The following is a 21495-nucleotide window of genomic DNA, read 5'->3' on the forward strand; positions in this document are numbered from 1 at the left end:
CCTCAACCAAAAAAAAAATCATTCTTTCCATGTTCTAAAATTGATAAACACTTTAATATTTGTATGCACCAATAGGAAATCGGGAAAATGCCACGTGTTCGGAGGAGAATGCTTATGACCCTACACGCTAAATGTAAAAATATCATTGAAAATTTCAGAACATGCACCTTTGTGCCTACCTCTCCAAGAAAAGTGGAGAAAATAGCCAAAATAAAGGTCACACACATTTTTTTAGTATTATTTTTTGACTTTACGACAATACTAACTAATATACCACGAATCTTCTGCACTTTTCCCCCCCATATTTTTGCATATATAAATATGAATACTTGCTCAAATGAAGAAAAAAGTAAGAGAGAAAAATAAATAAAATGGCGCTAAATGGTAAATTGTTACGTACCTCTAAGCAAATGGGCTTAGGTAACAATAATGGTGGCCAGAATCAGTATTATTCTTTGATGAATAATTATTCGTTACGATTTAAATGTTTGAACAAAGGTAGACTTATTGGCGGAGCAGAGAAGAAGGTAGTAGTAGCAACTAAGGCTGCTGGTACTGCGGTTGTATCTGAACCAATTACTACACAAAATTGGAAGATTTCAGATGTAAGTTTAGTCGCAGATAATGTATCAGATCTGATATTTCAAAACTTGAAAAATTTACTCAAACAAATGCCACAGAAATTGCATCATTTACAGTCCTCCATTGAAAAGGTATGATTTTTCTTTAATTTTTAGTCTTAATTTATAATTGCTTATGGTAAATATGATTTGTGTAATCACAGTGTTGATAAGTCTTTTAAGTTATAAAATAGTACTAGAATTATTCCAATAATTACATCACATATTTGATTTAGATCAAACTCATAAACAAATTTCTAAGTTTTTTCTCTTCAAGTACCTCAACGATGTCATTTTCTTATTGAATCATTGAACCACCCATAATTTGTTTCTATAGTAAATGTCTTCAATTGTGTTCGTATTATAATGATTTTGATTGAAGAAATGAGTCTCATTTGTTTTCTGATGTGATCAAATAACTTGAAGTAAAACACAATTATTCTCAAACAGTTTCACTATCAATTGAACTAATGAGTTTTGGAAATCTTCTATCAATATATCTCACAAAATTAGCCAACAGTGTTTAAAAGGAACAAATTATGGATGGTTCAACGATTCAATAGAAAAATACCATAGTTGAGGTACCTGAGGAGAAAAAACCCAACAAATTTTAGAGATCTGTTTATGTATTTGACCTTTAAACAGATCAAGTTTGTTTTTTCCTTTTTCTGATAGGATATTGGAACTCTGTTTTGCAGGGTATTTTGGATTGCCGGTTCTTCAGTCTTTTAGCAGTTGCAGGGACATTGATTGGTTCATTATTATGCTTTATTGAGGTATAATATATTAGTACTAATTACTAGTATTATTATTTTATCATGAAAAAAAATCTGATTTTATGCAATTTTAAGACTAATAAATATTCTCATTTTGCAGGGTTGTTACTTAATCATAGAGTCATACATCCACTATTTTATCGCAATCTCACATAAATCAGACCTTGGACATGTTGTGCAGCTATTGATCGAAGCTATCGGTATGTTTTCCCTCTCTTAAACGTTGAAATTATTAATAATGAACAATTGTTTACATTATCAGCATAAAGAAGTTAAACTGTAACCGAATAACGTTCCTTTTTTTTTTTCAGATATGTTTCTATTGGGGACTGCTATGCTTACATTTGGAATGGGATTGTATGTCATGTTTGTGGGATCAAGAAATATTAATGTTAAAGGAGATGATGATGATCAATTGTCAGGCAAAAAGTTGTATTATTTTCAAACACTTCCATCATTAATGGGAATGAAATCAGTAATGCAAGCAAAAGCAAGAATAGGACATGCACTTATAATGTTACTTCAAGTTGGAGTATTGGAGAAGTTCAAGAATATACCTGTGGTTAATGGATTGGATCTTGCTTGTTTTGCTGCTGCTGTTTTTGTTTCATCTATTTGTGTTTTCATTCTTTCTAGGCTTGCTGTCACTAATACAAAGGCTGGAGACTAAGAAAAATGCACATTTTTACACTATATGTATAAAGCAAGAAAAAAAAATTATAAGCAAAAAATAGGTCTGTATACTAGTCAACAATTAGGACTTGTTATAGTTGGCCTTATTATTTAACATAAATATTCTTTCAATTTGTAACAATTAAATACATTTGTTCATATGTGTTTTTGTATATTTTTGAATTAGTAAACGAGTTTCTTTGCACCTGGTCAATGAAATGGTTGAGAGTCGTGAGACTTCAAGTTTGAATTCAAGCAGAGACAAAAACACTAGTTGATTCTTCCTACACTACACAAAGGGGTAGTTTGTATAGAAATGTTACTCACTCTAGGCACAACATAGTGCTAAGTTTTCACATACAATTGAGTAACTAAATATCCAATCAAATACTTTACATGATAGTTTACAGCAAATCTTGTACTAATTCAAGAGAGCTAAAATTTGGTGCTTCACATTAGATAGAACTCATTACAATTTTAACAGTGTACGTAGGCCAACAAAAGAATTATAAATAAGTTAAAGAAAGACCCTCCTAAAGAAGGCCAGTTTGTTCAAATGCACACCATACCATCACTGCATGTTTCTTCCTTTGTTCGATGGAACCTTCTCGGGCTCTCCCTATCCCATTCCCACCAGGGCTACGAAAAAAACAGTGCCCTTTGAATTCTGAAGACTAAATAGGAATACGCTAATCCTATCTGATCTCTCTATTGAATGTCATTAGCACATATCACAGAGGAAGCAAATATGCTCAAAACTTGGAGAAAGACTGGGTGTTGTTGTTTCGGCTATCCATTCTCGTGCAAATTAAGAATATACATCAACCTGTTAGAGGCTTTGCTTTTCTTATGTGACCCATGCTATTGACGAGATCCTTGCGTGTACAAACAGGAAACATGTTGATATTCTTGAACTCTTTAAACCGCCAAAGGACATATGGAAAACTCAGTTGATCACGGGATGTAAAGCGAACCACCTCATTGAACCATAAGCACATGAGCAGATTAGTTGATGGGGTGTGCTCTCTCACAATAATTGAAGCCTCAGATAGAGCTGCACCGATATAGTGAGTGTGAGAATGATTTACTGATTAGAATACAATCATCTCATTTGAACAATTTTGGAATAGCAGTACTATAATTATGCAGTGGATAACAATCACGGTATATGCTTCATTTCAGCTGACAAGGAAAAGAGAAATTCTACCTTTTTTCCCATTGAATCTCTTATCCTCGGGGAGTCCATCTTGACGGTACTGAGCTATCTGCACGGCCACTTCCTCTGGAGTAGCTTTATTTTTCTTGACAACAGCCTTTGCCTCATCATACACACTACTCCGAGCTCCATGTTCCGAGATTGCTAGTACAGAGTTTGAACGCCAAAGCAGAGCCTCCAATACACCCAACGGATCCCTCCTAAGTTGGGACTTTGAGTCTACCCAAATGGAATATCTAGAATTTGGAAAGAGACGATGGGCCAGCATCTGATTAAATTAGACATGGATTAAATACTCATAAATCATTTCGCTAGTAAAATATTCACAATCGTACTAATTCAACCCTCATACTTCTAAATCTTAAGAGGATGTATTAAAAAGACAACAAATTTTCTTTTCCAGACATTTTTAATCTTCAAAATTGGTTCATCATTCCAATTTGCTTCATCACACTTCAACTTTGTAAGGCACCATATTTCTTGACGACTAATGGAGAAGAATATTGGGAGTAGGACAAGATTACCAGAAGTTCCACTTTAAGTATTAGGATATGTTCATTGTAAAATGGAAAAGCATACAAGAAACTGAGGAATCGGGCGACAAGCATACCTTTGGGATTTTACCATTCAACCTTTGGTCTGTGAATGGTAGATTCTTAACCAGGATGATGCGCCACTTTCCGATGTAACGGTCATCACCAACTTTATGACCATCTGCCTCTTGTGACGCAAGTGTAATTTCATCCCAAAAAGCCACAAAGCAAACCTGCATCATTTAATTCCAACATAAATTAACTAAGGTGTCAAGCACCACTTTAAATCTCCAAACCAACTACATTGTGAGTTAATTGTAATTTTACATAGTGGAAACTTTAGACTGGAAATCAATAATGAGCATTCACAATCCCAAAAAATAACCTTCTTGAGAGATGACTCTGACATTCCTATAGGTTGATAGAGATCATCACCACCACCAAATGCACAAGTTGACACCACAGCTTTGCAGGATTCCATATAACTTCTATCTTCAACAGAAATCCTAAAGCCTCCTTTATCACTGTAAAAACCACAGTGGATGGATGCACCCGCTCCTTTCACCTGAGATAATGCTTAAGCAAAATTGTCAAAAGAAGAAGAAAGAGAAATACATAAATTATTTCACAGATAAATAGGTGATCACCAAAAAGCAAGACGCGGGTCGACAACCTTAAAACTTTCATCCCTTTGCTTGAGAGTTTGGTTTCCTGTGAATAAATTAAATCTTGACGCCCCCGAGTGATGCTCAAATGGCATTCCATCATCTAGAGAAGCAGGATTGGCCTCTGTGATGTATACCACCCGTTTAATAGGATCGGCAGGTGCTTTATCCATGGGAAAATCAAGATGCTCAAGTCCTTCAGCTGGTAGTAACTTCAAGCAAGCTGCGAATCCATGTTATGTTACACAGTATTGAAGACAATGGGTCAAACAATATAGCACTTTGACAATTGCTATGTAATTAACCACAAAGGTGTGCTGAATACAGTAGTTTTACCCCAAGAAAAGCCAAATGATCTATCCCATATGGCAAATAGATCACCTTAGTACCAAATTTATGATTCTTTCTATATCTTAGATTCTCATATAGTAACTCCTAGAATCATTTGGATTTGATTTTCTCGTGATTGATAGAGAACTTGACTACACAGTCATTTGTTCAACTGGAGGGAGAGAATATAGCTTGAGATTGGTTCATTTGGTCAACTTGTTTGAGGTTTGGGATCCTAATTAAAGTATATTTGGGGTAAGCAGAGAACAGAGACTAGATCCAATTGTCATGCCCATGAGAAAATTCAGTTTGCTAGCTGAATGAAAAAAATAATCCTTCAGATGCCTCAGACGAAACCACCTAAAGGGTTGTTAATGAAAGCTGAAGAGTCCTATCAGCTTTTATGAAGAGGCAAGGAGTTATAACTGCTATCTGTGTTTCCAAGCAACGCAGCCGTTAACATGTTCTGGCTGACAAAGGTTACATATTTAGACAGATGCAGTACCAACCAGTTCCGTCAGGCTACTTGATGAGCATATTCTTTTTTGTACAAGTACAAGTATAATCTCTTTCTTGTAAGAACAAATCAAGGTTATTTAGAACACAAGGAAGGGTACATTTATACCTTCACATGGAGAATTTAATTATCTCTATTTTGAGTACAGATCATTTTAAGTCTCTCCAAGGCAAGTATATGCACCTCGATGTACATAATGAAGACAACTGTTGTATTGACCATAACAGTTCTTTAGTGTTCTATTCGTTTGAAACACATTTTTTTTCTCAGAAAGACAGTTGCAACTGAATTTAACTTTTTAGTGTTCTATATGGATCAGTATCCCAACTCACAACGGTCAGCCCTCTTTCTATGGAGGTCTATCCTGTAGAGATACTCAAATTGGATAATGATCAATTTCTAGCTTGGTAAAGTCCAAGGGATATCGTTTCGGAGTGGAAGATTCTGAATAAGGCAACTGACATAGTAAGGACCAGATTTTTATCATTGTACTTATACCTAGCATAAGATTCATCAATTTATAGATATAACAATCAGTATCATTCATAAGCTCTAATCAGATACTGAACCAAAGACTACAGATATGCATATTTCAAGCAGGCCAATCCTAAAATAACTATAAGCCGTGAAATTCAACAATGCAAGTAATGTGCACATTTTACATAAACTGATATCATAGCAAAAGGCAATTAGGCACTTAGATAATTTAGATCATATTGCGAAAAGAAACTCACGTTCTCTAACTCCATGCACGACATGAGTCACTAGATCAAGGCGATTCAAGTTCGTCGGCGGTTTCTTCTCAACAACCTTATCAGTTTTATTTCCAGTCACTGGATTCGAATTTTTAACAACCGAACTAGGTCTTCTTCCAATTCGAGAGGCTTCAAAGATAAGAAGACCTGCTGCAAGTAAGAATAGCAGAAAAGGCCACCACCTGAGGAGCTTTTTCAGGAGAATATGAGAGAAACCAGTTTTGCCTCGGAGGGCATATTTCTTTCTCTTCCTACGAGCTCGTGCCCTAAGCTTGTTTGCAAATTCGTCGGGCTCGTCGTCGGAGACAGTAATGGAGACACTGTTGTTTAACATCGACGACGACGACATTGAACGGCGGCGACTAGACGGAGATTTAGCAGTGCAGTTGAGACGACGTCGTCAGTAGCTTTCTGTATGATCCTTGATCTACTAATTTTTTTATCAGCATTGATATTAGCTGACCGACGCATTTATTTTTAACTTGTGTAATTTTCTTTTTAACTCTTATATTAAAAAAATATTTTATTTATTTAATTGTCCATTTCAAAAAACAACAGTTTTTTTATACTTCCCTTCGTATTAAATAGTCAAAGATGACTCTAGTAATCAAATTTAAAATTTTAATTATTATTATAATATTAGTTTAGTAAAAAACTTTTTAGTTAGATTTTTTTAAAAAAAATTGTGTCAAATTAATATGAGTCAAGTTGTAAGTAAATAATATCACACAATTGAAACAGATGAAATATAATTTTTTCATGTATCCGTTTATAGGCAATCGGTATCATAAATTCTATTTGGTATATACATCTCCAAATTTCACGGACTCAACGCGAAATTAAAAAATCTAATACATTTCACTTCAAATGGCTTAATACGAAACACAATGTTGTTTAGATGACAAATATCCTTTAGGTTTCAGAAATTTATTATGTCGAATTTTCATTCCAAACTTGAAAAAAATAGAGGTAAAAAGGATATAGTGCAACGATAAGTGTCATCTCGTTGTCGTTGTGGTGGAAATCATCATTTTGAGTTTGATTATCTCTAATAAGCTTCTTTGTTTCTTCTTGTGTTTGCTTTCCCACGGTTGTATAAAGGATTTATAATATTTGCACGATATAAGAATGACTGTAATTTTAGAGTGAATTCTAGACGAATATGAAACTAACAGCCGTCCTATTCTTTTTTTTAGAGGAGCTACAAAGATAGTATACTCCAAGCAAAACCAAAACCAATTTTTTTTTTACTATTAACTCAAGAAATATTACATGTTATTCTACTCCTAAATCCTAATTTAAGTTTTCAACTCATTTGAAGTATTGGTGCAAAATCTATTCCACATTTTGCATAGTTGATTAAAATCTACTCTACCTCTACCATCTTTCTTGTAGGAACCATTGCAGTATTCTCATATTCCCACATCGAAACAAACAAATAAGTCAACAGCTGAGAGGAGCATTAAAACGCAAAATCCATCGACAAATTAAAGCATACCTTTCTCGGCCTTTTGGCTAAGATCAAGTGTAGTATCTGTTCTTATCAGTTTAATATCTGATATGTGGATCATTGATCCACATGATATTAACTCAATTTTTTAAGGGGGAAGACCCGTTAAAGTAGCTTGCTACTTGGGTCTTCATGCGTCGCCTGGGCGTTGCACTACAGCCCAGGCCTGGCACACCCCACCAAATCAAGTTCAAATTTTGTAGCTATGGTCAATGATGACAAAAACTTATTATTAGGCCTACTTGAAAAAAAACTCACATTTTGTTACAAATTATACAACCTAACTATACTAAAAACTAAGAAGAATACAATTGAATTGATTGATAATGTTTTAACAAGAAGTTGGAAGCATCAAGCCAGAACAACGCGATTCAAATGATCAACGTTCAATGCAACCTGCAGTCGCGCTCAATAGTAAAGAAGCATTACATAGTATATCTGTACCTACCTATAGTTCTGATGCTTTTTCCACACCATTGGATCTATAACGAACTATTGTATGAGTTGCTTGTTGTAGAGGAACTAGCAAATCGTTGTCAATGCACTCGTACCTGGAAAAAAAAGAAGCCAAATTAAGTAATGAGATAATGTAGTTGGTGCTGCTGCAAATTAGATGTAATTTACACTCACAAGTTTTTGCAGAGGTCATCAGTTACTGTGGAGAGAGTAATAATCTTCATTCTTGTCTCAACAAGCTTATCTTCAGCATAGCTACCAAATGGCTCTTCCAAGAACATTGAAAGTCTTTCGATATTTGTTTCAAGTTGCTGCTGTTGATCCTCAAAAAGGTTCTGTTTTATTTCGCGTTCTTCTTTTGTTATTTCATTTGCAAACAGAGCTCCAAAATAGTAGTATGCAAATGGATAGGAACAGGCGAGAACTCGCCTTGATAAGGCGAGTCTATAAAATCCACTCATTGCCCAGCTGAAATCTTTTAACTGGAACTCCTTTGATTCAAGGCTATGGACTTTATCAAGTATTTTTTGCTTCGATTCAGATGCTTCAATCTTCAACGAACCAATATGAGCCTTATAACGACTATAATAGTGAGTAAGACGCCAATAGTCCTCTACAGAATCCTCCTCACTTTTCAAATGATTTTCTTTGTATCTGCCACAAGTGTGACCTGCTATACTATTCCATGTGTGTTCAAATCCAGTAGCTTCACCACAGAGCCAACTACGAACAACAAAACAACATCTTAAACTTACGGCTAAAGCTGCATATTACAAGTACAAAAAGATCTCAAATTCACAAGTCTTACCAAAATGGCTGTCCACATATACACTGTACCAGGTTGCATCCTCCATCCTTCTCCACAATTTTATGACATTTTGGACAATGCTTGGTTTTCTCTGACAACCAATTGACAGTGGGAGCTTCATCGTCGCACTTCTTAAGCCAAAGGTCCCACATAACACACGAACAAGGTGAGTGCAGTTCGCACAAGCAGTTAAAACAGAATTGCTGACCACATGCACATTCAACTTCACAGTACTCGTCATCCTCAACACGAATTGCATTTCCACAATGAGGAACACTAGGGCACCATTTAACCCTCTTATTATCCTCGATATATGATTCTAGGATAAAACGATCAAACTTCTCCGCCAAATTAGGATCCTTTGCAGTGACTAAATCCCTAATCTTTCCTTCATCACATATCGCTTTGCATTTCTGAGCCATGCATGTTACACGTCTACTCTTACCATCATTTATCTTTACTACGAAATACTCTGTCCAACCTAGGTAAGACAATGAGAGAGAAAAAACAACTTTTAGGCTACATCATCCGAAGAAATTCGATCAAAATGAAGGATAGTAGATGCTCACAATCATTGCAAAACCTATGATTGCATTCCATCAGCGTCGTTTGCTCATCAGGGAAATCTTCAAAGCAAATTTCACATGTATATTCGGTTGAGGGGTCGGAGGAAGGATTGTCATTTTTCTCCTCTAGTGTTATACCAGCTTCTACAAACAATCTTTTTTTCCCTCTTTCAACAAAAATTGCAAATACCTTATCGACATCCCATTGATAATGAATAAGCAACGTTCGTGCATGATGTTCCTTCAGAGAAAGCAAGTCTACTACTCTCTGTAGATCTTCTTTCTACAAATTTTATTGAAATGATTCACATCACTGACACTAGTAAAAAGAAAGAGTGAAAACAAAGAAATCGAGACAAAAAATGTGCTAACCTGTGCTGCTAAAAGGGATTCTTTCCTTATTACCTACAAAATCCAAAAATGAGGACTCAAATCATCACATTAAAAAGACTCAAAACTACACACAACTTTTTCGGCATATAAGAGGCCAATTTGCTTTCCCCGTTTTTCGTCAATTAGTATTTGCATCCAAGACTCTTCATGCCATCATATAAGTGTTTTTTGTTAAGTGTAAAAGAACTTACCTTGTTTCTATATTTTAAATCATAATTCTTTTGCAATTATGAATGGTAAAATGGAAAGTTTGAAGTTAAAACTAATATACTCCTTACGTTGCAATTTCTTTATCTGGTTTTGACTTGACACAGTTAAAAAAAGTAAAGAAGAGTTTTAAATCGTATAATCTTAAACTAAAGATACGTAGAATATACCATAACATCTTTTAATCATATGGTTGTAAACAACTCATGTGATAAGTTGGAATCAAAAGTTGCCAAAAAAAAGAAAGAAACATTTTCTTGAGACAGTCTAAAAAGAAAAAGTAAGACAAACAAATTGAAACAGACAGAGCAGAACTCAAGAACTTGATTTGATCAAAAGGAAAAAGATATCATACCCTGCATGAAGGAGCTTTGTCACAAGATAAATCATCATCAGATTCAGGTTCCGGGTCACGATCATAATCATCCTCGTATTCTCCATTATAGTAGTCTTCATCACTGCCATACATGTCATCCATATTTATGACAACCCAAAAAATCAAAATACCCTCAAAGTTGCAGAAAAATGGAAACTTAGAAGAAAAAAAAAATTACAATGGGATTCTGCTCTCCTCTTTTTTTAATTCGTCACCAATAAAAATATTGTTGACGAATTTTTGGAGGGGAAAGCAAGTAACCCCTCCAAAAAGAGAGAAATTTTTTTTTTACTGTTGTTAGTTTCTTAAAGAGAAAAAAACAGAGTGATTTTGATTGTTGTGATATTATTGGCCTTATATAGTTTCTTTGTTTAGTGGAACTCCTTGGTCGTTGGTTAACCATTTAAAACTTTTTAAATTAGAGTGAAGGTGGACCGTAAATAGTGTGAAGGATAAAGATAAAAAAAAGTAGAAGAAAAAGCGCTTAACCATTTAACTCAACAACTAATTCTTGCCTATTAACCTTTTTTATTTTTTATTGTGATTAGATTTTTAATTTTCTTTTTTGAATAATATGGTTAAATGAAGTAGTGTTAATTATTATTATGGTGACATGGAAGTTTGGGGAGTAAAACATATAGAGTTGGAAACTTGTCTTAAGCAACTTTTTTTTGGTATTTTTCCCAAATTTGTAGATGAAGTTTTGTACCTAAATTGCGGCAAAAATGGATTTGGACTAAAAGCATTCACATTTGGTTGTTTTAAACGAGTGGATAAAGGGTTCCTTTTTTTAGGCACAAAGATCTCCAGAATTATATTAAACATTGAACAAGAAACTAAACTCAAAAAATACCTTCAACAGAACAAATTGTAATTCTGAGTAGGGACTAATACAAAATTTATACAAAGAAAGCAATTGAGTGATGATAAATCTGAAACATTTTCTTATCTTCAACAGTCAAAACAGATCATTGATATGCTCTTTTTTCCCCAATCTGGGTCAATAAACCACCAAATCTGTGAACCAAAAGTAGGAAAAGGATTACAAACACAAATCTTGGATTACACCTATGTAAATCCTCATTATCAGTTTTTTTGCTTAATCTATCTTTAACTCACTACAACTATAACGTATGACGATTTTACATACCTCTACCAAATGCTGCCACAGTGAGTAAGTACCAACCTGGACAGAGAAAGCAAAGAATTAGAAGCTCTCATACATGTGTCCTTCAGTGAAATAGCGCACAAAGAAAAGAAGGAAAAGATAATATTCAGAGAGTAACCTCAACGCTTGGAAAATTGTGGACGCTTGCGAGCCTTCTTGAGACCAACTTTCTTCCGCTCAACAACTCTGGCATCTCTAGTTAACAGACCCTCCTCCCTCAATGGTTTTCTATGGCTCTCACTAACCTTTAGGAGTGCACGAGCAATGCCAAGGGAAATTGCTTGAGCCTGCCCAGAAAGACCACCGCCTTCCACCTTGACGAAAATGTCATAACTAGCCTCATATCCTAAAGTGGCCAGTGGAGTTTTGACATATTGAATCCATAATGGATTCCCTTGAAGATACTCCTGCAAATCATGACACATGTCAAGTCTCATATAGTCAAAAGCAACAAAGCAATGAATAAAAAGATACATAAAAAAGGATGCAGGCAGCGTTAATCAGAATGTTGATGATTTGATTCATCGGACCTCGAGTATAGAGACCTCAATAATATTAAAAACACTTATGTGTGGTTCCTTATCAAAAAATAACAGTTCTATTCACATAGCAACATCACAAAACTTTCACAGACCTTTTGGATCTCGGGAGTTTCCAGTCTGCTTAACACAGCTTACTTCTTTATAAGAACTTAGCACATCCTACTTATCTAATTTGATTGTTCCTCTACTGCCATGCTTTTATTTATGGAACTTAAAACGGAGAAGTTGTGTGTGTTCCTCTCATGGTTCTGTTATATGCACCACTGATCCACAAAAATAGTTTATGCATGCATTTCCCAAGAAACTCAAAGGTATCAGTATTCTTCCTGCTTCTATGTTCTACTTGCTTTTCAAGGCTGGATTTTCTACTTTACGATCTCTATACACTCTTAACAGAGTTGTCCCTCGATAAATGAATTTCATCACACAGAACATTATGAAGTACGATATGCCTTTCTAAAGCTTTCTAGCTACATTGATTTGAAGTGACCATTTTCAGCAACCAGCAACTTCTAAAAAAGACACATGAGAATCATGGTCAAACTAGATAAACCAATTGGCTAACCGTGTCATATATGATACTGAGCATCATCTTACCTAATGCAGATATTAGAAACCACTGGAAACCTTTATTAAATTACCATCTGCAATAATCTTTTATTTTTTCTTATCATTTTTCCTGTAATAGCAGATAATTCCTCAGGAACACGGCATAGCTTCATGGCAAACTAGTTGGGATAAGCTATATGAAGTTATTCATCTCTAATAGATCCATTTCATCAAATACTAATCACTTTAGCAATTAAGGCACATTAGCTTCTCGAAACATCACATTTAGCTAGCGTTTGGCCATAGATTTAAAAAATTATCTTCAAATATTAGTTCGGCCTTGAAATTTGATCAGAAGAGCAATTTTTGGGTTTTGGGGACTTTCACTCACAAAAGTTTTATTTTTTCCAAGTAAAATGCATGTCCAAACACAACTGAATCAAAAACTCAATATTTTCAAGTTTCACCTTCAAAATTTATTCAAACACACAGAAATCCTGGAGAACAATGCTATCACAAGACCTAATTTAATGGTAACGAGAACAACGCAATCCTACTTTCTGCAATTGTACTTGCCAAACTAATACCCAATCATACATTAAGTGCAAGTAAAGAAGTGAAATTGAGGTAGACAAACACCTTAGCATCACGATAGTTGATGATGATTTTTCCAGAACCTTCCTGAAGAACAACACGAGCACTTGCACTTTTACGTCTACCAGTTCCAAAAATAGGCTGTGCAGCGAAACCTCCAGGAAGTCTACTTTTCACAAGCTTCAAAAGATTCTCTCTGGTTTCCAATTCCTCCGTCTCCGGTGCTTCAGCAACAGAAGCTGACACTACAAGCGTAGAGATTTTGGAAGCGAGAGAGAAAGAGAATTGCTTCGAATGAGCAAGGGATACAGCATAGGGTTTTTGAGAAATCTGAGAAGAAAATGAAAGAGAAGCAAAAGATGAAGCGAGAGAAGCCACGGAAATCGCCATTTTCGACTCTCTCTCTATCTGTCTATCTTCTTTCGAAGATTGAGTAATAGATAATGTAAAGGAAACGGGTAAAGGCCTGTTTGGGTATAAACCAAATGCTTATTCACACATATTGTATTTATTATTATTACAAATTACAAAATTGGTCAAACATAAAATCCAAGGGTTAAAAAAAAACATGATTATCGACTTACCATACAAATTGAAATTGAACAGATATGATAAATGATATAACGATTGTGAAACCGAAAATTAAAATTATCAAACTAAAGTTCTCAATGTTGCACCACATCGCATAATTGAAATTTCAAACGATAAGTCTTTTCATGTCGAGGCTAATTGAAAAAAAACCGCTATCTTAGAGTTTCGGATTTCACAATAATGACTATTTTTAATAGACAGGACCAAAATTTGGCTTCATAAAAGGCCTCTCAAGGCATTAGGATTCAGATATAAGAAGGTAAGAAAACAATACTGAGAAGCATTATCTTCTTCAAGATAATAATAACACATTTTTTAGGATACTTGTAAAGTTGTACCGGAGAACAACACACAATATTGGGATTTACCATCAGATGGCTATAAACAGGACAAGTACAACTACACAACTAGTTGTTCTGCTCAGAAAAAACCAAGAAGTTCACAACACTGAACGAAAAAGTTCAGTATTATAATCATCTCTGTTACTGATCACATTGGTGCTTCCATTTCAGCAGACGGTCTAGCTTAGTTTCTACACGAGATGCTAAACTAATATAGTAAATACGCCTAGATCTTACTAGACCACAGGCTGCCCAGCTTAATTAAGGGTCAACGTAAACGATTTCAGCTTGTACAGAAGCTCTCCTGAAGCGAAGCAACTCTTTTAGCATCTCCCATGCACCGTCAACTGAAGCTGGCTTGACTGTCATTCTTTCAAGAACAGGTGAATTTGAAAGCAGAAAATTGACGAAATTTAGCTCTTGTTTAAGCCCAGTTATACCAGCAATCTTAACATGCCTCAATTGATTGAACATACAATTCTGGTAATCCTCTTTCATAACACTGGCAACGGTTCTCAAAGTACTTTGTTCTTCTGTGCGTGCCTACAAAATGATAATGACATGAATGTACAGAGCTTAAAGACAGTTTGGCAGATGCTGTGAAAAGTTTACACGCTGCAAAATAGGTCGGGTACATGAATATTATAGATGCAGTGAAGTATGTTGAAGCCAGTTTATGATTGGTCCTAATGAAGTTCAAGTGATATTTGAAACTCACCAACATCTCAAGCTCTTGTAGGTTAGGGGAACTTCTGAGAAGGCAAAGTGCTGCCAGACACTCATCCAAATGGTTGAAATTTATGCGCATTGAAAGAAAACTTAGCTCATCACAAGGCGTAGGTAGTCTTCCTGGCACTTTATTGTCAGCCAGATACTGCACACATAACAATGATTAGTATACATTTTCTCCAAAGATTGACAAGGTTTGTCCATTTAAATATCCAATAAATAATGCAGGGAGATAAACTTGGCAAAGGCATCCATTAGAGAAATTTTGACATTGTAGTGAAGAAAATAAGAACAGTAAGGTTCTGTTAGGTTGGCACAAGATATATGATACAACAAGAGAGGAATCTCTTCAAGATGTGATGATGGTGTATTTTGAAATAGTAGATAACAAAGAGCAATTACAATTGTTTTAAATAAGGACCTGCGAGTACTAATGGGCAGTGAAGTTGGTGATTTGTAATAAAATATGAGTTGCACCACAGGACACAAGTCACTTTCACATGGTAGTATTAGATAATTTGACCCTAATGATATTGCATTATGTTAGACAAGTAAACACCGAAAAGTTAATGATCCAGCTCCATACTTTTGATTATCAAACATCATTTTATGCTAAATTTTACAGGAAGCAAATGCTGGGAAGAGAAGTTGCCATCAATTCTCTAGAAATCTACAATCATAGCACAAAAGGTAAGTATGAAGAATACCTTCAAGAAAAAGCTCTGTACTTCAAGCCTTTGAAGACGAGGCAAATGAGCAAAAAACTTGACCAAATTTCCAGCACTGCCTAGAGTAAGATTTTTGTCAAATCCAGGATTTACATATAGCCCAATAGAAACGATAGCAAGATTAAATGTGTTCATGAAATTGATGTCTTCAAAGACACCTCCAACATCAAAGAAGAGGAGATTCGGTGCATGGATTTTTAGATCGGAGAAGCCCTCAAAATTCATCAGTGTAAGCCGCTCAAGTAAATGGCATCTCGACACAAGTTGCTCAAATGCATCCTGTTCCATAGTGATGTGCTGAAGATCGAGGCTTTTCAAGCTTTTAAAACCATTGAATGTGTGAGGTGGTTTTAGAAGACAATTAAAAAGCTCCAAGTGGTTCAACTTTTGACAAAGATATATAGAAGAATGGAGTTTGTAGCGATGTCCTTTCCATATTTCAAGAATAAACTCCTTCACAGCACCCCTTGATAGAAAGAGAATCCATCTATCAATATCACACACCCCTTGAAGATCCCGATGAGATAGCTTGAACTTGTGTATAGGACCAGAATGAAGTAAAAGAACATGATCAACAATGTTTACTATCTTATTTTTTATGAAGGTTTGGTCTTGGGATGAGATCAAAAGAGATTGATTGTCAAATACAAGGTTTGGAAGAGTAACCCATTTGTTTCTCCATTTACTTGACAAGATACTTGTCCTCACAGCATCCCTAAGTGACAAATGAGACAGAATCTTGTCGACAATCTGGGCTGGTAAGTTGCTGATATCGTCCACCTCAATTTCTGCATTGCAAAGGAAATTGGATGGTATATGTTGCTTCTGCATAGTAACAAAGAAGAAGACATTCATCCAAATGAGAAAAATGTGTATTTTTAGTTCATAACATACATACCTGCATACAAGAGTGCTTACAAAAATGCAAAGATGTCAATACGACAACCCAGGAGAGAGAAATTATCATTGTGGTTTACTGACAAAGAACGGCATAGGAAAAGAGCACTCAGAGTTCTGTTTTTCTTCAAAATGATGCTACTATAATTTGTCTCAAGAGAATAGTTACAGATAATGCTGGCCAATTTTTAACCAATTATGATCAATGTCTACGATCAAAGTAGTCATTTACTTGGTAATGCTCAAGGGGCGGGAATGGCCATTCGAACTCTTCTTAGAGAGGATTTCATCACAAACACAGAGTTAAGGGATGGCTGATCTTTCACATCACCATTTAGCCATTGCAATTATTTTTCCCATTGCACAACGTCATCATGCAATCAAGGCCGAGTGGTTGATGTTGACCACTATAATTGGGCCAGAAATTATAGTAAATTAACTCAAATGGTAAATGCAGTACTTTACTCTGTCAAGCACTGTAGCACATAAATTGAAAACTAGGGGACTAATTATCGTCAGAAAATGTCGAAAGAAGCACACATCAGTGAGAACAATGAAAGAAAGCAAATTAAATGGTTCATTTTATCACATTACACAGTTACTACGAAAGAAGCACATGACGTACCATTACACTCATTTTTTTGTAATGAGATTGTAAAAAATGTCATGCCTCAAAGGTCCAAATAAAGCTCTTTTTGAGGATTTTTGCAGGTCCACCTGATTCATATAAAAGGGACAAATGTAACAATAAGCTACCAAGTAGAAAGCTTTTTAGCATCCATAGAGTAACAGAAGACACACCGCCGCTTTGCATATCATTCAACTGTGCTCTTCAATATTTTCCATAAGAACTGCTCATTCCTTCACCAACAAACTCGTATGGTCTAAAAATGTTGTGTAAAATTAGTTAATATGTTGAAATCACCCATCATCAGAAGCAAACACTTTAAATGTGGTTTGAAAACAGATGGTCTAATTACAAACTTCAACAATTAGCTAATGTATTCATCGCAGAGTCTTATAAGAGTTGAACGGATAACTTTTGTAAGAAGTTGTCTAAAAAGAAATTCTTTAAAACCATGAAAACAGAAAATGTGTTTGGATAGTTGGTTTTGAAGATTTGTGAATGGAGATCACCCTAAATAACTTGCTCAAGAAATAGCTTTTCTGAAGACTCCAAAAGAAACACATTTTCGCAAAATTTCTTCCAAAATCTCAAAGAAACTTTCACAACAAACACCTTAGATATTTGTTTATTTAGTAGTAATAGGTGTGTTATGCTTGTTTTTCTACTAATTGAGGCACGGTCTTCAAGTGAATCATTTGATTTTGACACTTAAGTACTTTAAATTCCACCGTGACACTCAATTGATCAACATTTATGGACAATCCCTAACATAAATCGCAATCAAAAGCTTCCGAGAGGCACTAAATCAGGTAAAATCTTAACCCGAATAGGTGCTTACACCAATAAAATGACTATACACATATATCTTGCATATACACTTTGTAACACTTAAACACGGTTAAGTGATATGCATTTTCACTTTAATTTGCTAATTCTTAAGGTTAACTGTTTATTTAAGTATAAAAACCCGATGTGGGTAAGTATTTACCATCAATCAGTGGTAGTTAGTCAATAAGCAAAAACTTCTGCTTATCCCAGGAACACACCTAGACAGATGCTTATAACATGGATAATAAAGAGGCGCGCCTAAATCACTTTACAGAGAGCAGTGGCAGAAGAAATGAGTGTGGATCAAAACAAGTTATTTCCCATAGTCCTCATCATGTTTTACAAACTAGCAGAATTTTTTAGCATCCATATAGTAAAATTCGCTTCACATAAACATTCAAGCCATATATCCTTACTATAATCCAAAAGAACTGCTTATTCCTTCACCACAGAAGTTGTATCTTCTAAAAATGCGGAGTTCGAATCCATTAGTATATTGAATTCATCCATCAATAGATGCAAACACATCAAATGTTGATTTGATGCCCTAATTGCTAATTTCACCAATTAGCTAATGTTATCATTACATAAATTTATAGGAGTTGTTCGGATAACATTTCTTTTATAAGGTTTGTTTGGATGATTTTTGAAAACATGCAAAAACTAAAATGTTTTTGGATAGTTGGTTTTTGAAGATTTATGAGTTGAAGAACACCCTAAAAACGCTTCATCAAAGTAAAAGCTTTTCAGAAGATTCCAAAGAAACACATTTTTGCAAAAAAAATTCTCAAGATTCCAAAAGGAAATATAGAAAAACAAACGCCTTACAAATTATCTTCATTCAGTTGTAATACATGTTGTGCTTGTTATTCTACTAATTGAAGCACAATCTTCACATGAATCATTTCATTTTTAAACTAAAAACTTCCAGTACATTGTGCCACTCAATTTATCAACATTCATGTAAAATAACAACAACAAAATACCCACTGTAATACCACAAGTCGAATCTGTGAAGGTAAGATGTACCATACCTTACCCTTATCTTTGTAAGTCTAGAGAAGTTGTTTTCCACAAATCTCCAGCTCAAAAAAATGTAATCAAAACAAAAATCAGCAAGATAAAAGGCAAATGAAGCAACTCGTAGCTTCCGAGTGACACTAAATCAGTAGCAATTAGTCAATGAAAAGAAAAGAGTAGCACTTAGACATCTGCTTATGACTCACCTAAATCACTTCACATAGAGCAATGGCAGAACAAATGGTCGTGGATCACAAACAAGTTATACATCAGAAGCTATAATCCTCTAATTAACCATCATTAATCCTGAAAAACCCCATTAGAATCATATAAATTTTCAACAATGTCTTACAAAACACATCAATATCCCAAAAAAAACACCAACTTTATAGGGCTAATAACCTAGAAAACAAAATTAAAGACAAATAAAAACTCAAAAAAACATCACCGACAAACACCCTTTGTTTTATACACTCTATCAATGATTCAAATCACACCAAAATTAACCTAAAAATGAAACTTCAACACAATAGGACAAGAAAAAAAATTACAATTTTGTTGCTGAACCGAAATTTAGGGCTAAATCAGTAGATAGAAGAAGAAGAAGAATACCTTTGTTTCAGGCGGATGAATTTGGTAAATCGGTTACGCCGGAAAAAATGGAAGCAAATGATGTGTGAACTACTACATAGCATAGTACTCCCCGTCCTGTTTTACCAACTGAGTAGTCGTATAGTAGAGTACACAGCTAATGTTTCGTATTCATATTAAAGTTAGATTTAATATTATTATTTGTGTATATAGTGTTCATTTTACGTGACAACATATCATTTAACAATTAATTTATTATTTGGATATATAAAATCTATTTTACATAATGATAAATTATTTTTCATTCGTAAATATTATTTGACATATCTAATTAAGGATGAAATAAATTTCAATTATATCGTTATCACTGATATTGAGTATAGTTATAAATATTAGTAGGCTAATCTTTGATTTTTTGAATTCATATTAAATGATGATGTTTTTAAGTTATAATAAAATTTATACATCTAAAGAGGGTAAATCTCAATGGGACTTTGTTTATCTTTATTTATTCAATATATTGAATCTAAAACTTTTTTTATTTATTCATTTTAACCTATCTAGAGGAAGACATGCTTTTTTTTTCTTTTTTTTTTACTCTTATTATATGGTTTCCAAAATATTTCTCAATATTTTTAAAAATTTTATTAGCAACGTCATTGAATCGGTGGAGTAATAGACAGAATATAATTATTAGATGATGTATTAGAGTTATCGAATATTGACTAAGAATATGGTTTTGTTTTATTGCCTACAAATAATAAATAGTTATAATGTAAGTTACAAAATTCTACATATTGGTATAATTATAAACCATAAAGCTATATTTTTAACTTGGGTTGGATTATAACTTTTAACACGTTTTAATTTTGCTTTTCAACATTTTGGAGCTTGATTTCATAAAAGACGTGCCTCATTGGAACTTTTTGATCTATATCTCTTTAAAATAAGGTAACTTTCACATATAGCAAATAAAAAAATTATATTTGTATGCTATAACAAAGTTTGCATAACTGCGTTTCATAGCAAACATAGAAACTGTATAATTCGCTATACATATACAGTTGAAGCAAATTGTATAAAACGAATTTTATAAAACAAAAAAGAGAAAGACATTTGGACAGAGAACTGTATAAAAACGAAGTGTATAAAACGAATTGTATTATTATAAGTGTATAGAACGATTATATACAATTGGAATTTGTATAAAATGAGAAAGAGAGAAAGACAAAAGAGACTTGATAAGAAATATACAATTGAATCGAATTGTATAAAACTAGAAAGAGAGAAATTAGATACAATTTGAAAATTGTATAAAACGAGAAAGAGAAAGGCAAAAGAAACTAGGCAGGGTGATATTTTTATTGTATAATTATAAGTGTATAGGACGAAAATATATGTACTTGCATGTGTATATACAAGTTTCTCACGCTTTATACAAACAAAAACGCAATTTATACATTTCACTTATGTTTGTATAAGTGAGAAAGGCGAGGGTGGCGAGCGAGATTTGGGAGAGTGGCGAGCGAGATATTTGGGAGAGAGGCGCCTGACAATTTTTTGCAAACGTTTGCTATGGAGCACAATTAAATCAAACCCTAGCTACTCTATTTATTTTAGGTTATTAGTTTGCTATTATATACAATTTTAATATTTTTATATCTTGCTTTTTTGTGTTTTTTCTTTTATCATAGTTCACAAAATTAAAAATTTAATTAAATTTAAATCATGCACTACAAAATTTATTTAGGATTAATTTTTAATCATTTTTTCTTCATATTCAAAGTTCAAGCCTAAATTCTCTAATTAAAGGCTAAAAAAGTAAAAGATGTTTTTATGATTATTTTAAAATTATGTTACCTATGCATAATGTTTACATTGGATTGTCA

At 34.1% G+C, this 21495-nt stretch overlaps 5 protein-coding genes and 1 non-coding gene across 16 annotated transcripts; 2 read left to right on the top strand and 4 right to left on the bottom strand.

The window, feature by feature from the left end:
• The first annotated feature begins 324 nt into the window (after positions 1-324).
• Positions 325-2273, top strand: LOC107017240. The gene is made up of 4 exons (XM_015217507.2): positions 325-713; positions 1319-1396; positions 1497-1596; positions 1708-2273. The coding sequence occupies exons 1-4, from the start codon at positions 372-374 to the stop codon at positions 2064-2066; spliced, it is 879 nt and encodes a 292-aa protein (XP_015072993.1). The 5' UTR covers positions 325-371; the 3' UTR covers positions 2067-2273.
• A 135-nt stretch (positions 2274-2408) lies between these two features.
• LOC107015896 lies at positions 2409-6558 on the bottom strand. The gene is made up of 6 exons (XM_015216326.2): positions 6064-6558; positions 4491-4705; positions 4203-4382; positions 3895-4050; positions 3276-3552; positions 2409-3122 (listed from the first exon to the last, which is right to left on the bottom strand). The coding sequence occupies exons 1-6, from the start codon at positions 6431-6433 to the stop codon at positions 2890-2892; spliced, it is 1431 nt and encodes a 476-aa protein (XP_015071812.1). The 5' UTR covers positions 6434-6558; the 3' UTR covers positions 2409-2889.
• Positions 6559-7578: 1020 nt separating this feature from the next.
• LOC114077049 lies at positions 7579-7774 on the top strand. The gene has a single exon (XR_003578143.1). It is a non-coding gene; the product is annotated as a U2 spliceosomal RNA (small nuclear RNA).
• Positions 7775-7807: 33 nt separating this feature from the next.
• On the bottom strand, positions 7808-10735 carry LOC107017931 (probable E3 ubiquitin-protein ligase ARI2). Its single transcript, XM_015218226.2, has 6 exons — positions 10380-10735; positions 9797-9829; positions 9428-9707; positions 8859-9339; positions 8225-8773; positions 7808-8145 (listed from the first exon to the last, which is right to left on the bottom strand). Exons 1-6 carry the CDS (start codon positions 10500-10502, stop codon positions 8043-8045), a joined length of 1569 nt encoding a protein of 522 aa, XP_015073712.1. The 5' UTR covers positions 10503-10735; the 3' UTR covers positions 7808-8042.
• A 497-nt stretch (positions 10736-11232) lies between these two features.
• On the bottom strand, positions 11233-13713 carry LOC107017932 (30S ribosomal protein S9, chloroplastic). Of its 6 annotated transcripts, none has more exons than XR_003578011.1 (4): positions 13299-13713; positions 11659-11975; positions 11553-11591; positions 11233-11421 (listed from the first exon to the last, which is right to left on the bottom strand). XR_003578011.1 is itself a non-coding variant. In XM_027916685.1 (4 exons), the coding sequence occupies exons 1-2, from the start codon at positions 13641-13643 to the stop codon at positions 11688-11690; spliced, it is 633 nt and encodes a 210-aa protein (XP_027772486.1). In that variant the 5' UTR covers positions 13644-13712; the 3' UTR covers positions 11233-11417; positions 11551-11591; position 11687. The 6 variants fall into 6 exon arrangements, 4 of the variants coding, with proteins under 4 accessions (XP_027772486.1, XP_027772487.1, XP_027772485.1 ...); XR_003578010.1 differs by having other exon boundaries at positions 11233-11417; positions 11551-11591; XM_027916685.1 differs by having other exon boundaries at positions 11233-11417; positions 11551-11591; positions 11687-11975; positions 13299-13712.
• A 391-nt stretch (positions 13714-14104) lies between these two features.
• On the bottom strand, positions 14105-19767 carry LOC107018425 (F-box/FBD/LRR-repeat protein At1g13570-like). 6 transcript variants are annotated; one of them, XM_015218905.2, is made up of 8 exons: positions 19628-19767; positions 19222-19321; positions 19030-19074; positions 17341-17423; positions 17165-17256; positions 15622-16467; positions 14904-15059; positions 14105-14728 (listed from the first exon to the last, which is right to left on the bottom strand). In XM_015218905.2, the coding sequence occupies exons 5-8, from the start codon at positions 17174-17176 to the stop codon at positions 14447-14449; spliced, it is 1296 nt and encodes a 431-aa protein (XP_015074391.1). In that variant the 5' UTR covers positions 17177-17256; positions 17341-17423; positions 19030-19074; positions 19222-19321; positions 19628-19767; the 3' UTR covers positions 14105-14446. The 6 variants fall into 6 exon arrangements, with proteins under 6 accessions (XP_015074391.1, XP_015074392.1, XP_027772483.1 ...); XM_015218906.2 differs by having other exon boundaries at positions 19030-19080; XM_027916682.1 differs by lacking the exon at positions 19030-19074 and having other exon boundaries at positions 15622-16430.
• Between the last annotated feature and the right edge of the window lie 1728 nt (positions 19768-21495).

Source organism: Solanum pennellii, chromosome 4, assembly GCF_001406875.1.
Source record: "Solanum pennellii chromosome 4, SPENNV200".
Taxonomy (NCBI): domain Eukaryota; kingdom Viridiplantae; phylum Streptophyta; class Magnoliopsida; order Solanales; family Solanaceae; genus Solanum; species Solanum pennellii.

What these genes read in the sequence shown, in the direction of transcription:
- LOC107015896 (XM_015216326.2), bottom strand. Translation starts at nt 6,433, where the DNA reads ATGTCGTCGTCGTCGATGTTAAACAACAGTGTCTCCATTACTGTCTCC. An exon ending in AAAGGGATGAAAGTTTTAAG is followed by an intron (nt 4,383 to 4,490) that starts GTTGTCGACCCG and finishes GCATTATCTCAG; the next exon opens with GTGAAAGGAGCGGGTGCATC. An exon ending in GAGATTCAATGGGAAAAAAG is followed by an intron (nt 3,123 to 3,275) that starts GTAGAATTTCTC and finishes ATATCGGTGCAG; the next exon opens with CTCTATCTGAGGCTTCAATT.
- LOC107017932 (XM_027916685.1), bottom strand. Translation starts at nt 13,643, where the DNA reads ATGGCGATTTCCGTGGCTTCTCTCGCTTCATCTTTTGCTTCTCTTTCA. An exon ending in TCAACTATCGTGATGCTAAG is followed by an intron (nt 11,976 to 13,298) that starts GTGTTTGTCTAC and finishes CATGATTTGCAG; the next exon opens with GAGTATCTTCAAGGGAATCC.
- LOC107017240 (XM_015217507.2), top strand. Translation starts at nt 372, where the DNA reads ATGGCGCTAAATGGTAAATTGTTACGTACCTCTAAGCAAATGGGCTTA. An exon ending in TACAGTCCTCCATTGAAAAG is followed by an intron (nt 714 to 1,318) that starts GTATGATTTTTC and finishes TCTGTTTTGCAG; the next exon opens with GGTATTTTGGATTGCCGGTT. An exon ending in CATTATTATGCTTTATTGAG is followed by an intron (nt 1,397 to 1,496) that starts GTATAATATATT and finishes CTCATTTTGCAG; the next exon opens with GGTTGTTACTTAATCATAGA.
- LOC107017931 (XM_015218226.2), bottom strand. Translation starts at nt 10,502, where the DNA reads ATGGATGACATGTATGGCAGTGATGAAGACTACTATAATGGAGAATAC. An exon ending in ACAAAGCTCCTTCATGCAGG is followed by an intron (nt 9,830 to 10,379) that starts GTATGATATCTT and finishes TGGATTTTGTAG; the next exon opens with GTAATAAGGAAAGAATCCCT. An exon ending in AATCCCTTTTAGCAGCACAG is followed by an intron (nt 9,708 to 9,796) that starts GTTAGCACATTT and finishes TAAAATTTGTAG; the next exon opens with AAAGAAGATCTACAGAGAGT.
- LOC107018425 (XM_015218908.2), bottom strand. An exon ending in TACAGAGCTTTTTCTTGAAG is followed by an intron (nt 15,060 to 15,621) that starts GTATTCTTCATA and finishes TTATGTGTGCAG; the next exon opens with TATCTGGCTGACAATAAAGT. An exon ending in TACAAGAGCTTGAGATGTTG is followed by an intron (nt 14,729 to 14,903) that starts GTGAGTTTCAAA and finishes ATCATTTTGTAG; the next exon opens with GCACGCACAGAAGAACAAAG.